We start from the raw sequence: 15,270 nt of genomic DNA, 5'->3' as shown, positions 1-15,270 counted from the left end.
ATTTAAACTTGGGATTAAAAATTTACAAAACGCAATGATGGCTGTTAACTTTTCTCTAATTATTTTTTTGAGTAAAGAACGAGCCCAAAGATACAGATCGGTTGAGGGAAAAAGGAAAGTAGTACTTTTTTTCTACCAGCTAAGCGACAAATTAAACGCCATGTGGAAGGAAATATATCTGATTAATATACAGATCGATTAAATAAAACAAGAATACGGAATTAATCATTCGTTTGGCAAATAATGGCAACTATCATATAATCATTTCCTATATATTTGGCGGTTCAGATGAATCTTCGAGTCTGTTGTTTTGCTAAATTATATTAGATATAGTTGGAAATGAGGGTGGCCAATCTTGCTGATTTTGCAAGGATACGCTCTAGCCAGCGGGTGTGTATATTATGTATGAATAAAAAAATATATAGTTAAATTAACATGTGTATTTTACATGAATGTATGAAATCAAGATAGAGATATCAATTATCGTTTATTAAGTATATTATGTTGTATCATTGCAGATACTATCTGCACAGTAGTAGACTATATATTTTTTCTTTTTTGTGTATAAAGGATGTTCTATTTCATGGCCGAAAAATAATCCAATCGAGACATAAAAACCATTGAATTTTGTCTCTGTTAATAATTTTTTTCATACACACTTTTTTTTTTTGTTATTTCATTTACACTTCTTTTTATATGTCTATCAAGGGTATTCTAGTTAATAGCCGAAAAAATTCTCTTCGAAGTATAAAAATCATTGGATTTTGTCTCTGTTGATATATTTTTTTATACACATAGTCAAGAATCGAATCCAGCATGATCCCAACAAAATCAATTCATTAATTAATGAATGTGGTTTAAAAATCCGCGTACATATATAAAATTTCAACTAACGCACAAGCAATGAAAGACGTTATAACATTATCTATGTAGAAAGATCGTTTTTTATGTTTTCCCTTGTGGATAATTATGGAAGCTATTGATAAATTTTTTGTTTTTGGTAAAGGACATTGAAGTGATTAACAATGGGTGTAGAGTGACAAGGAAAACAAAGGGTAGAGGACTAAGGAGTTGCATCCAATAAGTGGGAGTTGAGTAAGACAAGTCACTCACTGTGTTGAGATTATTATTGATCATGATCAGGAAGGGGGGACCACCAGCACCCAAATTGAAGGGCCAAAAGACCCCAAAACAAGTAAAGCAAAATTGACTGATGAACATTGAGTGAGTGGTGACAGTGGTGAGGTGTCTAGCACACATAGCGTTAACAAGAAAGAATATGCGAGTGTGAATGAATGAATGAGTAACTGTGACATATGTTCCATCCCATGTATGAATGAATCAATGCATATAACAAAAAATAAAAATAAAAGAGAAACAGTGAGTGAGTGTGCACAAGAGAATGAATGCACCAAAAAGACGAAGGATGGATGAAGATGAAAATGGAGATCCTCTGTCACTGTCATTGGTGTCCCCTTGCCTGTCCCCAACATCATTACAAGTCTACATCATTCGGACATTCAACAAACGACGACAATCCTTCCCTTCCATCAATTTCAATTAATAATATCTCATTGCTGCTTCCTCTCTATGGGTCCCACCTCATCATACACACATTCAAATACCTCTTTCCACCAATTCCTTCTTTTTCTTCCCACCCCAACAAAAATTTATGCACTACAATACTCAATTTATTCTAAAGTTTCATTTTTTAAAAAAATTTGGTAGATGGGTAGGAAAAAAAAAAAAACAACATGGGAGGGGGTGTGGAGGACGAGGTTTTGTGTTTGGGGGCTGCGAAGATCGCAGAGGTTTTGGTTGTGTTTGTGTTTGGGCGATGAATTGGATTTTGTGGGGTGGTGTCATGTGGAGTGGATTATGGAGAGGGAGTGGTGGATGTGTGGGGACCTTAGGGAAAGTGGGGTCCACTAATAGTTGCATCCACGCGAGAGTGGGACCCACGAGACTGAGGGTGTTGTGTTTCTTTTTGTTTTTGTGTTTTTTGGTTCGTATGAAACCGTTGCAGAACAGAAATTGGGTAGGGAAGGGAAGGGAAGCCACTCGAATTTTCTTTCTTAATGCTTTCTCTGCGTGCAAGCCAACCTCATCCATCATCTCGTACGGCAAAACCCATCATTACTTAGCCTCTCTCTCTCTTGGGATTGCTTTATATATAACTAGTCCTACACCTGTGGTTTCTATTACCTCACTTTGCATGACTTCTTAAACTATCTCTATAGTTCTCTCATCTTTACTTTGTTTCTCTCTCTCTCTTTCTCTCTCTCTTTCTTTTCCTTTTTCAAGTACTATCCTACAAAGACACCAAGCCACACATACTCAAAAGCACTCACCTTTCAAGTTTTAATTGAGGAGTGCATAGTTTTAGTGTATGGATGGATCCTTCTAGTGGACAACACCAGGTGAGATATTGCATATATATCATATCATGATTCATGCATGCGTGGTGTTTTATTCTATCAACGTGTCTTTTTTCTTTAATTATGCCTTTTTATTGTCTTTCATGGTTTTTTCTATTACTTGGTTTTGGGTTTTAGTTCTTTCTCAAGATCAATTTGGAAGAGTGAGCTAAGGAAACGACGTTCACACAGAATAAATGATTTTTCTTTTTCATTTACATAGGAAAGTTCTGTCGGTCTTTCGTTATTCTATACCATGTTGTATACCATTCATGGCGTTTTCTATGAAACTGATACTTATACATGGCTGGGGTATAGAATTGATGTCTCTCAAGCTGGAAATTAAGTCAGGGGAATTAAGTTTCACATCTTCATCTTTGTGATTCCTTTGGGTGTCAATAAAGTACAAAAATTGGAAATCTAATTATGTGTATACTTGATGTGTGTTTTAATTTATTTTTTTACTAATTCTTAAAATTAACTCTTCATCATTTCCGATTGTGTGTTTAAATAAATGTAGACTAAGCAAACATAACTCAAATTTGACTATGGACTAATTGGTTTTTGTGGTTCATTTCATGTCAACTAATTTGGATATTTTGTGTTGCAGCAAATGTCTAGCCAGTCATTGGAGAACATGTTGGCATGTTCAAAAGCACAACAGGAGAGGAAGCCAAGGCCTCAGCCCGAGCAAGCTCTAAAGTGCCCAAGATGTGACTCAACCAACACCAAATTTTGTTACTACAACAATTACAGCCTTTCTCAGCCAAGGTATTTCTGCAAGTCTTGTAGGAGATATTGGACAAAAGGAGGGACACTGAGGAATGTTCCTGTGGGTGGAGGGTGCAGGAAGAACAAGAGATCATCATCTTCATCATCAAAGAGGGTTCAAGATCAACAATTCACACCCAACCCACTCACTGGCCTCCCTCCATTGTCTTATGATACCAATGATCTCACCCTTGCATTAGCAAGGCTCCAAAAGCAGTCATGTGGGCAATTGGGTTATGATGAACATGATCTTTCAATTTTGACAAGCAACCCATGTGATATCCTTGGCAATCCTGGCATGAACCCCTCATCCACAAACCCTGGATTCTTGGATGCACTTAGAAGTGGGTTCCTTGGAACCCAAAGTAACATGCAGAATCTGTACTACGGATATGGGAATGGGGACATGGGAGAGGTGGACAATGGCAATGCTTGTGGGGTTGGAGTTAGTGGAGAGATGCTGCTGCCTTATGATCAAGAAATGAGTGTTGCCACCACTCAGGCAGTGACGGTCACTACCATGAAACAAGAACTTTGCAATGGAAGAGAACAAAGTGAAAGTAGGGTGTTGTGGGGTTTCCCTTGGCAGCTCAATGGAGACACAAACATGGGTGAACTTGACTCAGGAAGAGCTAGTTGGAATGGAATCACTTCATCTTGGCATGGACTTCTCAATAGCCCCCTAATGTAGACACAAAGCACTGATAATTTAATTTCCTCTCATGCTTGATTAAAAAAATAGTCTAATTAGGACTTAATTTCAATCCTCCTGAGTGCTGGGTTAATAGGGATTTGATTCACTTGAATCATCTCTTTTTTATTTCTTGTTTGTTTTTTTTTTCTTTTCTTGCCCCTTAAATGGTCAAATTTTTTGTACTACTATCTTTAAATTGGTGAATAGACTAATGAAATTTCAGAGGTTGTTTGCTAACCAAGTCAATGAAGTTGGAGAGAAGTAGATAGAGCATCATTTCCTTATTTGACAGATGAGAGAGGGAGATAGAGAGAATGAGAGTGATGTTTCATGGTTTAATGCATCCTGAGAGCCTGAATTTTCTGAACAGTTAGAATCAAATTTTCAGGAGCTTTGGATTTTTAATTAGTGATGGTTTCAAGATATTCTTCCAGGATTGCATCTTATTCTCCTCAGGTAGATTCGTGGAACATGTTTGTTCTGACTATTACTGATATGCAATATTAAACTAGATTAAATTAGTTACCAATGTACCATTATCATATGATATAATAGTGGAGCTCGCTGAATCAGCTTATAAGAATTTTAGAATTAGAAATTTCAGTGAAGCATGAGCACCAATTTCGGGAATGATTTTGTCTCTCTTTAGCACTTGGCAGACCAAATCCAGCTTAGGATTTGGGCGTGAGAAAACCGTCAGTAATCAGTTTGAAAATTATTTGAATGTGCCTCAGTTATCAATGACAATAATCTACATTGCTACATCACTGTTTGAATTTTTTAAGAGGACTTGCATTCTGGGGCATAAAAAATTCAATGTAGTCAGAGAGAGAATCTGGTTTGTTTGGCTGTCATTCTTGAGAATTCATTCTTTGGGTATGAAAATAAGAAAATTGATGCAGCTGTATAGCATTGAAGAATTCATTTTTCCTCCTAGTTGAGATGAAATTACATTTTTGTCCTTAAGGGTAGAGAAATTGATGGAAATAGATGGGCCAAGGGTTGATATTCAATTTGATGATTATGACACATAATAATATGATTAAAGGAACCGTATCAGCAATTGACATTATTTTAAATTGACCATCATATTCAGCTCAAAGAGAAACAAGACTGGGCCTACTTTGGTTGGGGCTTCAAATGAGAACAAGGTGGAGCAAGTACAGCTAGTCAAAGTCTACAACTAGCACTATCTCGTTTATCTGACAAGCACATGGCACAAACATTATACTATAGTATTATTCTATGAGCTTGCTATCAACGGTAAATATGGTTTCCTTTTAGTTTCTCTAACCAAATATCTCTCTAAATAATTTCTTGGCTCTAATTTTCTGGGAAAATCAAGTATGAGATTTTCGATATAGTCACCCTAGCCCAAAATTACACCAGGAAACAAAAGAAACACGAAGTTCTTGCAATGATAGTTCAATGGGAGCTGGCAAGACATATGCACAATGACCAAGTTTGAATCCTAAGTCTAGCAAATTCCTCTCCGAAAAAGATTGTGAAAAGACGTTTTGTTAAGAGAGAAAATTTACAAGTTGACAGAGTTGTTTACTAATTAAAATTGAAGTTTTACTTCAATAAAAAATTTACATCTAATGTTATAATATATTATCAAAATCAAACTCTAATTTTAATTAATAAATAGCATAAACGGTTCTTTAAAAACTATTTTATCCTCTGTTTAAACCCTGCTCAGCCTGGTTAGGTATGAATCTTGAGACCCAAGTTGAAGCATATTATTTTCCACCCAAAAATTTGTTGAAGCAAATCACGTAATTGAAATATGTCGAACCTTGTGGCCCAAGGGACATGTCACTTGTTCTTGACAATCGAATTACAGCTGCGAGATTAAATGCGACGCTATCTAGTCTTGTTGAGGCTTGAGAATCACTCATCATCTCAGCACATACACGGATACACGTTTCTTCTAATGAGAAGACTACGATATTTTTTTTCTAATAATCATTATATTAAAATTTAAAATGGAAAGTTCTTATAGAACCTGAAGTTCGCGTGTTACAGTAAAACATAAGTACTTATTTCATCATATCAAAATTTACGCTATTATGCGTACAATCAATATTGGCACATATATCGCACAAGGTGATTGTGAGTGATTGGATGTAATGAATAAATTATTGATGGTATTGACTTTATGTAAGATCTGTGATGAACTTGTTTATTTTAGGGCTCATATAATTCAGCTCATGAAAAAAGTGATTTTTAGAATATATAAAAAAGCATCGATTAAAAAAAGAATATATAAAAAATGATTTCTTTTGAAAGAATTTATAGAACTTAGAAGTTAATTTTTGTTTCACTACAAATATTAAATTTTTTATTTTAGTGAATATTTATAATTTCAGCTTTTTTCTAGATGTTATTCGAAATAATTTATCTAAAAGAGATAAAATAAGATTATTTTTAACTTGTAATTTTTTCATAATCACAATCAATTTGAAAAACTGCAAATTGATTTTTATTTTTTAAATACTTTTTCATGAAAAAACAAACAAACGGACTCTTAATTTGTTTGAGCCAAAATGCCCACAAAACAGAGGACCTGGAAAATAAGATCTCTACAAAAGGGAAGAGTCTAACATTAATATTTCAAATACATCTCCATGCTGTATCAACTGAATTTACATATCAGTAAAATTTCTATCCATGTGAAATGACTGAGTGTAACATTATTAACAAAATTTTAATGTTCAGCATCTGATTAACTTAAGAGATTCGCGCTGTTTAACCTTCCGAGGTTATTACTGAAGGTTTATATTTTTCTATACAGTAGCAATAAGCTGGAAAATAAAAGCCTTCCCGTTTGGCAATTGCTGGATTTTACACTGTTCAATGCCAAATTGCAACTACGAAGGTGATTGAAGGAAGAGCAAAACTTGCGGAAAGCTAATAAACAAACCATACTCTTTCCATAACAATCAATAAACTAACAAATAGTCATATATTTTGCAAGTCCACACATAAAATTGAAATGGGTAAGGTTCCAGTTCCATAAAGCACTAGAAAGAAAATAGGGCCAAAAGGATAGAGAGAAGAGAACCATGTTGAAATTAAAAAAAGATAGGAACTAATATAAGCAATAATTCAAGACCTAGGCTTCTCCTTCTTCTCTTTAAAGAGGGCAAGAAGAGACACCCCAGATACCTTCACAACCTTAAATCGAACTCCAGGAATATCTCCGACGGCATGCCCTTTTCTACCAAAACCAGCAATCAGCACTTCATCCTGCATGAGTCATTACAATAAGCTTCAACATTGAAGTGGAAAGGAAAAGAAACAAAACTAATTCACCCCAATACCTCCCCTTCCCTTTCATCTTGTTTTAGGAAAACTTACATTTTCTTCGATATAGTTCAAGCAACCATCATTTGGCACAAAAGCTGCAATCTTCTTTCCATTTTTGATTAACTGTACTCGAGCACATTTTCTAATAGCAGAATTTGGCTGCTTGGCCTCAATCCCACTGTAAGAGACAATCATTCAGTCAAACCTTTTGTTAATGCTATACAAATAAAAGCATGGACAGGATATTAGACCAACATTTTTTCAAGAACAATGCCTTTGGCATGAGATGATCCAGCAAATGGTTTTTTCCATTCATTTCCAAGATGTGATTTCTTGTATGCTTTGTCAGCCCACCTCTGCCTTCTTCGGTGGGACTTCAACTTGCGAGCAGCTCCCATACCACGTGTTTTCCTAACAAAGGAGAAAATACCAGCAGCCGTGTATTAATTTTAATTTTTAAGGAAAGCATAATGCATCACTATTATTAATCCACCCTATGATACTGGGCATTTTAATTTATTACCAAAGATTGGATAATAAACAGTGATTCAATTGACATAAGCAAAACATGATAGAAAGGATGTAATGTATTGCACTGTTGTGTGTTAAGACTTCCTATGAACCACTGAATAAATTAAGTTTTATTAGATATTTTATTATGCAATCACTCTAGACATACTCCATAACTATGAAAGGTCCAGACAAGTATAATTCAAAACAAAAGGGAAACTCCTGCAGTAGATATTGAATGGATTAAAATTCTTCTCCTAAACAGGTTTTTAACATTTTATAAAATGCTACATTCTTAAAGGCCAAGATGATCAATTATACATCTTGCTATACACCCACAACTCTATAACAAACAGCATGTTTAATTACAGCAAAACCACCTCTTTCTGACAATATCATATTATGTATGCCCATGTTTTATATTATTTCTTTAGAAGTTGCACAGGAATTGGCAAGTGCAACAAATAGAAAACACACACACACACACACAAGCTCTCAATGGAACCAACATATAATCAATAAGAAAAATACACATAATGTACACAAATCAATTTAAATTATATTAAAAAAAACAATAATTTTCAAATTCCCTCTACTTCTGGCGTGAAGCAAATACTATTCCAAACCCCGTTTCAATAATGATTCCTCTATGTAAAATGGAGAGAGCAAAGACATTAGAACAAGTAATGATAGTTTGGTCGAAACAAAAATAACAATTCAAACTCAATAAACAGTCCGACATGAAACTCACCCCATGGTGGCGAGTACGAATCACAGCTTCTGAAGCGAACGAAGTCGAGTGAGAACCAAAGACTCACTACTCACTGCTCAGGCGCCAGACAAAAACCCTAACCAAATCGAACCCGTTAATAAAATTTCTATTTCCGCTTTTGAAAAAAGGTTTTTTTTTCCAGCCCATTGAAGCCTGTTTAAAGGCCCAAATGTATATGGTCTAAAAGCTTTGTTATTCCACTGAAACCTTCTTTTTATCTTTTTGGATCTGTATCTTTTGCTTTTGGGATTGGGCTTTTGTTCCGTTGATGTATTCACCAAAACAATTGTATTTTTCAATTTTGGGTACACACTAAAAAAGTTACATTGACAAAAAACGGATTGTATATTATTTATCTGACCCAAAAATGATACTTCATTTTATGAAAAGTACTTTAAAGGTTATATACTTCATTTTAATTATATCAAATATTTATTTTACCGAGAGAATTTTTAAAATCAATATGAAAGTATTCAAAACATTATTTTATTTATCTCACTAATAAAAAAACATTGACAAAATAAAATAAAATAATAAAACAAATACGGATTGAATTTTGTTTATCTGACCCAAAAGTGACACTTCATTTTATGCAAAGTGCTTTAAACGTTATATACTTCATTTTGATTATATAAAAATGTTTACGCATAGAATTTTCAAAATCAATATGAAAGTATTCAAAACATTATTTTTAAGAGGATTAAAAACAGTTGCTCCCAAACTATATATATATATAAGGATTAAAAAACCAGAAACTGTGGGAAGTTATAATTTTAAAAAATATTGAGTGAATTTTCCTAGCAAAATTCAGATGTCACCTTTTATAATAAAAACAGCTCTGTAAGTGTAAAACACAACTTCCCAAACAAATAATTAAACCTAAGCAAGCTGCAAAAGCTTTTGTCCAAGAGGGAAAGGGAAATTATTTAAAGAGCTTAATTCATTCAATAACTAAATAACAATTTTGCAAGTACATGTCACAAACAGTTTCAGATGCAGACAGGATTTACATAGTCAGACAAAATTGCAAAAGACATAAACATCGCATGAACACAATTATCGTACCACAGTTTTAGTACACATCATAAATCAGACATTCACTGTTTTTGAGGTTTTTTCCACAAGACTCCAATCTTCTTCAGCATGTTACCATTTTTCTTTCTCTGGAACTCATCGTCCATCATGTCATCAGCATAGGGTGAACACTTATAGTTGTTGTCCAAAGACACAGTTCTCTCTGTGAGTTTCCCACTGTTTCCTGCTGAAAGCATAGCAGCTGCTGCTTCTGCAGCCTTTCTCCATTGATCTGATTGTACCTTGAGTCTTCTCAATTCTGCTTCCATTTCTAAGTTTGCTCCTTGTGCTGCTTCTAGTTGCTCAACCACTCTTGCAGCCTTCTTGTTGCTTCTATCTGCTTCCTCCAACACAATGCCAAGTTTCATGATAGCTTCACGTTTCGCAGCCTTCGCACCCTCTACTTCAGCAGCAACTTCCTCTCTCACTTTCCCACCATCTGAGAACCTCTTGTTGATTTCCAACTTCAGCATTTCATTCTCTTCAGATATGCTTTGCAGTGTTGTCTCTTTGTCCATCATATCCGCCTTCAACTCAGCCACATGTTCTTCTAATCTTTTAATTTCCTTTCTGAGTTCATGCTCATTTTGGGATAACATACTCTTTTCAAGTTTTAAACTCAAGTTCTCATTCTCCTCCACAATACCTTGTAACTCAGTTTCCTTGTCCATTAAGTTAGCCTTCAACTCTTCAATATCAGCTTTGTTTCTGTTCAACTCAGCCTCTAATTCACATTCCCTCTCACCTGATTCATATTTTATCTGCTCCACAAGTTCATAAGCATTTCTGATCTGCACCGTGCTCCTAATCTGTTCTTCTTGGTATTTAGACTCAGCAGTGTCTATAGCAGATTTCAGTCTTCCAACCTCAGATTTCAAAGATATAATTTCTGCTTCCATGTAATTAGGATGCTCTCCCTCTTTCAATATTTCATCTTGGTGCTCAAATCTTTGATCATCTGCAAGATTTTCAGAATGGTTGCATTTATTATTGATAGGGTCTTTCTCAAGTTTCCTAACAAGTGCCTCTAGAGAGTTCACCTTTGCTTTAGACTGCTCCAACTCTAAAGCAATGGAATTGTAGCCATCAACAGCTTTTGCAACATCAGCCCTTAGGAACTCAACAGTTCCTTTTGCAGCCTCAAGTTGCAACATAGTTGCATTGACCAATGCTTGGGCCTGAGCTTCAGATTCTTTGCAGTCCCTTAATTTATTTTTCATGCTGTCCACAAGAGAGAGCGCTTCTGACAAATTTTGCTTCAGGGTTAGTAGCTCCATATCTGTTGATTCTGCATGTTGAGTTTGTACACACTCATGATTAGCTACCAATTCAAGTTGGGTCTTGAACAGCTGAACTTCATTCATTGCAGAGGCCAAGGCATGAGAGTCAACTGAGAGTTGCTTTTTGGAGACCTCAAGTTCAGATTGGCATGCCATGTCACGTTCTTCTATAATTTTCTGGAGTTCAAGAATACGAGCTTCCCCAGCAGCACACAGCTCCATAACTTGTTTTTGTGAATCTTCAAGTTTAGCAGATAATGCTAATAGTTGCTCCTTGGACTCCTCAGCATCTTTTTGACCTTGTTTCTTGCATGATTCAGACAAAATGAGCTGGTCCCTCACCACCTTCAAATCATCTTGGAGTTGAGAAATTTGAGATTCCAATTCAGATATTCGGCTGGGGCGCTTCCTCTAAAGCAACATGAAATTATGATGGTTTACTTTCCAATTAAAACACTAAAACATTTGTTTTTTGGATTTCTTTTTTTCTTTCAAAATCTTATCTGATTATCATAATTTTTTAACATATGTTTGCTAATTAGAAGACAATTTTTTTCCTTATCGAAAGCACGTATAAACAGGCAAAAAAAGGTTATAAAATTCAATTAATGCGGAAAACATATATAAAAAGTCGGTAGTGTTTTTTTCAAAGGAATTAAAAGTATTTGCATTTCTCCAAAATTATTTTTCCTTCCCAGTGGCAAAAAGTACATTTTTAAAGGAAAAAATCTATCCAAAATATGAGAAATGTTAGCAACACATTCTTTCAAATTTATCTTTTATTATTGGCTGAAATTTGATAAGAATTATAAAAATTATGAGTCTCATTCTTACTTTAACGAGTCTGACTCATTATTTTATAATTTTTAATAAATTTTAATCAATACTCGAGTGTGTTAAAAAAGGTATGTAGCTAAGGTTCCAAAGTCATGGTTATCCAACAGATGCTATGATTCCAAGTTCAAACACTTCCAGTTAAATATTTGCTTAAAAATTGTTACCTCAGGAACTGGGCTTCTGGGTGATCTACGGTCACTGACTTTGGGGCTCCTTTCCTTTGATAATTTAGTAGCTTGACTTACAGAAGATACAGAGTCATTGTCTAGAGAAGCAGTCTTGAGTTGGCGCACAGCACGTGGAGACACCTTCTGAGGTACTTCAGAGGAGCCACTTCTGAAATCAGAATAAGCAAATGTAAACAAGTGAAATCCATTGTGGATAATGGAAACCCATATCTCTCAATTTTAGCATTAAATACCTTGTTGCCATGTAGAACAATATCCTCACACTCAAATGGCAGAACAAATTCTTTAAGATAGATGATAGAACATAGAGACTAAATAAGTCAAACCATTCTTGAAGCCAAACTTAAATAGACAAAAATACAGACTCAACAGAGAAGAGCAATGGAGTACTACAACCATGTGAGGTCCCCTACAAGTTAGAACAAAGTATCTCCTAATATAACACAAGTGTCATCAACTTCATAAATTCAGTTTGAAAATGAACGTGTTTTCTAAGCACAAATTTAGAGACTACTACAAGTTGCAAAAAAGCATGGGTAATATAACTTAGGTGTGACCAACTTCATAAATTCAGTTTGAAATGAAAAGGGTCTTCCAAACACAAGTTATGAAATATGTTTCCATTATTAATTAACAAGGTAATTAACAGTGAATTTCCAATTAAAACTTTCTAGTAATTGGCGGAGAATCTTATCCTTTCAAGATATATTATCACCATTGCTCTAGCTAATTACTGGTAATGGGGATAGTTGGTGCTACATGTTGTCCCAACCATATAATATAATGTTTTTAATAATGTTGACAGTCATTTGAAAAATATATATATATAGTAATAATGAGGCGAACGAACCATAGAAAAAAAATAGTAATAATGTTTTGTTCACTAATTAGAATTGATGATAACTGCCCCGGGTCCCAATTTCCCATTACGCGGTTAAAGGAAGGAGGCATTCAATAAAACATAATGAAACCAAAAAAGAAAAACGCTGAGACATGATTAGGCCTTAAGGCTAGAAGACAAATAGCCATCAAACTGCTTTTTATGTTGTAACACAAATTGGCCTAACTAGTCCAAGGATAGATTAATAACACGTATTATGTTGATGAAATCAATAATGTTTATTGGTTGTTGAGTGATGTTATCTTGGTTAGCTTTCGGCAATGGATAATATTTCAAGATAAATTTTTATAAATATGTAAAAGAAAAAAGAGGTAAAACAATACCACTAAGTTGATTTCATGATAGATTTCAATATAACATTTTCTCCTGTTTTAGAAATACTAGATTACATTTTATTAGAGAAAATTAGCGAAATACCACAAAAATCAAGGTAAACAATACCACTTAGCCGATTTGGCTTTCAAATTGCATACTAAAATCAAATCCTATTGAATTATCAAAGTACAAAAGCAACATTAATTAAACAGGAAAAGAGCAATGGCCAAAGTAATTCAAATTACCTTGTCTTTGGGGTCTGCATGGCTTCACTGCCTTCTATCCAGTAAAGAGAAATGGGTCAAAGATTTGGGCCTCACTGCTTGAATGCTCCCTGACCCACAAGGACTGTAACAGTTCAGACAAATATCACAAATTGAGACAAGCGAATCCAATGTGAAGGTTAATGAAGTAATGGATAAAATAAATGTGATCATGCAGGATAGGATGATTTTATCTTCACCTCCTAGGCTATAAATGCAAAAGATTTGCTCATTGATTTTCACTTCAGTGCTAAAAATAGTACCTCGCTGGTGACTAGCTCTTCCCCTACCCCCTTTCAGAGTACCAAAAAGTATCACAATTTTTTTAAGAATAGTTAATACAGAAATCCTTTTAGATATTCATCAGATATCACCAAAAAGTGTGTACAGGTAAAACAGATGGACACCGCAATCAAAGTATGGAAAAATAAAAGTCAAGCAGATCGGTATCAACACAAAAAAAATTATATTATTTCCACAATAATTTTCTAGAAAAATTTATCTTTATATTTCTTCATCACATTACCTATCTAATCATCTACTTCTCTCCCTTTCCTTTTTTTTATCTCTGTCTAATAAAAAAAATACAACCTTTTTTATTGTTAAAAGAACATTTCTCACCACAATATGTCAACCGTAGGTCCACACATGAAAGAAAATGTTTTCATTATACCAACTAATGCTATGATAAGGTCTTTCATGCTAACAGCACCCTGTTATGTATGATCAAGAGGGCCCTACAACTACAACATAAAAACGTGAAAATTACTTAGGAGCCCAAGATTTCGCCATCTCAAAGGAAGAAAATAGTCAAAATACCATTTTGCCCATACTTGCAAAATGGGCATTTTTGTAAATCAAAGGAAAATTTCTTAGCCTCCAATTTTGCCGTGAAACAAGGCACGTTTCATTCAACGATAGAGTTTTGGATGCGAACTTGGTATGACATGAACGCATAATCAGTTTACCTAAAAATGCTCAAAACTTCTGATTCTGTCTGCCAAAGGCGACCAAATGATCACTTTGCCGAGCCTCTAACCCATTGACATTTTTCACATGATTGTTTCAATGAGGAAACAAACAAGGCGATTATGCTTGTGTACACAACTGAACTCAATTTCCTAACAAAACATGCTTCTCTACTTATGTACTTAGCTGAAAAGGTAAACGCCAAAACGTAGAAGGAAAAACCTCTCGAAGTTCACTTCGTGTAAGGATAACGATTTTCAATTTCATTGGGAAAAACAAGGGGAATCAGATCCACATCAAACGAGAAAGCATGCAAACCCACTAAACTAGACAACAAAAGAAGATAATGGAACACTGAAAATCCATCTTTTGAGAATGAAAATGAGAGAGAAGAAGTTAGTATTAAGAAATATATTATTAATAATAATTTATTAAAGCATAAAATAAAAAGCGAAAGAAGCACAGAAACAAACAGACAAAAGAAGTACGCTATGGAATCACCCTTTATTTAAAAAATATTCCTTTTGCTTTTAACAAAATATATGAAAAATACATCACACATGAAAGCTACGAATCCTTGCAGCTCCTCAGCTCAAATATTGAATGTCAGTTTCTTTCGGCACAACAAGTAAGCAAAAAGCGCTTTTCATAAAAGAAAATAAATAAAAAAAGAGGTAGAAAAGAAGCATCATTCACGTTCAACAAACGTTTTGTTCTTGTTTTTGTAAATTAAGAACGAAAACCACTACATACAGAGAGAGAGAGAGATTCTAACAAAGAACATGTGAAGAAGGAAAGATGAAGTGAAACTCAAGGCATCAAGTTAAAGGGTCTCTTTAGAATGTAGTAAGAAAAATGGAGCATCCATGGCATGAGTTGTAAGTTCTAACCTATAGTGGTGAAGGACTCTCGTGTTGAACTTCTTCGACAATGTGTTTGCAACAATTGTTCTTTTTTCTTCTTGTCT

The 15,270-nt window shown here is 34.6% G+C and overlaps 3 protein-coding genes across 3 annotated transcripts; 1 reads left to right on the top strand and 2 right to left on the bottom strand.

Moving 5' to 3' along the window:
* The first annotated feature begins 2,222 nt into the window (after positions 1 to 2,222).
* On the top strand, positions 2,223 to 4,166 carry LOC113858225 (dof zinc finger protein DOF2.1-like). The gene is made up of 2 exons (XM_027490752.1): positions 2,223 to 2,420; positions 3,028 to 4,166. The coding sequence occupies exons 1-2, from the start codon at positions 2,394 to 2,396 to the stop codon at positions 3,877 to 3,879; spliced, it is 879 nt and encodes a 292-aa protein (XP_027346553.1). The 5' UTR covers positions 2,223 to 2,393; the 3' UTR covers positions 3,880 to 4,166.
* A 2,636-nt stretch (positions 4,167 to 6,802) lies between these two features.
* Positions 6,803 to 8,616, bottom strand: LOC113858816 (40S ribosomal protein S23). The gene is made up of 4 exons (XM_027491577.1): positions 8,456 to 8,616; positions 7,450 to 7,605; positions 7,246 to 7,372; positions 6,803 to 7,134 (listed from the first exon to the last, which is right to left on the bottom strand). Exons 1-4 carry the CDS (start codon positions 8,458 to 8,460, stop codon positions 6,994 to 6,996), a joined length of 429 nt encoding a protein of 142 aa, XP_027347378.1. The 5' UTR covers positions 8,461 to 8,616; the 3' UTR covers positions 6,803 to 6,993.
* A 113-nt stretch (positions 8,617 to 8,729) lies between these two features.
* LOC113859092 (interactor of constitutive active ROPs 3-like) lies at positions 8,730 to 13,336 on the bottom strand. The gene is made up of 3 exons (XM_027491908.1): positions 13,317 to 13,336; positions 11,832 to 12,003; positions 8,730 to 11,241 (listed from the first exon to the last, which is right to left on the bottom strand). The coding sequence occupies exons 1-3, from the start codon at positions 13,334 to 13,336 to the stop codon at positions 9,574 to 9,576; spliced, it is 1,860 nt and encodes a 619-aa protein (XP_027347709.1). The 3' UTR covers positions 8,730 to 9,573.
* Positions 13,337 to 15,270: the final 1,934 nt, after the last annotated feature.

This window comes from Abrus precatorius, unplaced genomic scaffold (assembly GCF_003935025.1).
Source record: "Abrus precatorius isolate BTA unplaced genomic scaffold, Abrus_2018 Scaffold2, whole genome shotgun sequence".
Taxonomy (NCBI): Eukaryota; Viridiplantae; Streptophyta; class Magnoliopsida; order Fabales; family Fabaceae; genus Abrus; species Abrus precatorius.
Note: the sequence above shows the minus strand (reverse complement) of the source record. Positions and strands in the feature narration are given on the sequence as shown.

What these genes read in the sequence shown, in the direction of transcription:
- LOC113858225 (XM_027490752.1), top strand. Translation starts at nt 2,394, where the DNA reads ATGGATCCTTCTAGTGGACAACACCAG. An exon ending in CTTCTAGTGGACAACACCAG is followed by an intron (nt 2,421 to 3,027) that starts GTGAGATATTGC and finishes TTTGTGTTGCAG; the next exon opens with CAAATGTCTAGCCAGTCATT.
- LOC113858816 (XM_027491577.1), bottom strand. An exon ending in GGCATTGTTCTTGAAAAAAT is followed by an intron (nt 7,373 to 7,449) that starts GTTGGTCTAATA and finishes TGTCTCTTACAG; the next exon opens with TGGGATTGAGGCCAAGCAGC. An exon ending in TGAACTATATCGAAGAAAAT is followed by an intron (nt 7,135 to 7,245) that starts GTAAGTTTTCCT and finishes TGACTCATGCAG; the next exon opens with GATGAAGTGCTGATTGCTGG.
- LOC113859092 (XM_027491908.1), bottom strand. Translation starts at nt 13,336, where the DNA reads ATGCAGACCCCAAAGACAAG. An exon ending in ATGCAGACCCCAAAGACAAG is followed by an intron (nt 12,004 to 13,316) that starts GTAATTTGAATT and finishes TTCTGATTTCAG; the next exon opens with AAGTGGCTCCTCTGAAGTAC. An exon ending in CCAGAAGCCCAGTTCCTGAG is followed by an intron (nt 11,242 to 11,831) that starts GTAACAATTTTT and finishes ATGTTGCTTTAG; the next exon opens with AGGAAGCGCCCCAGCCGAAT.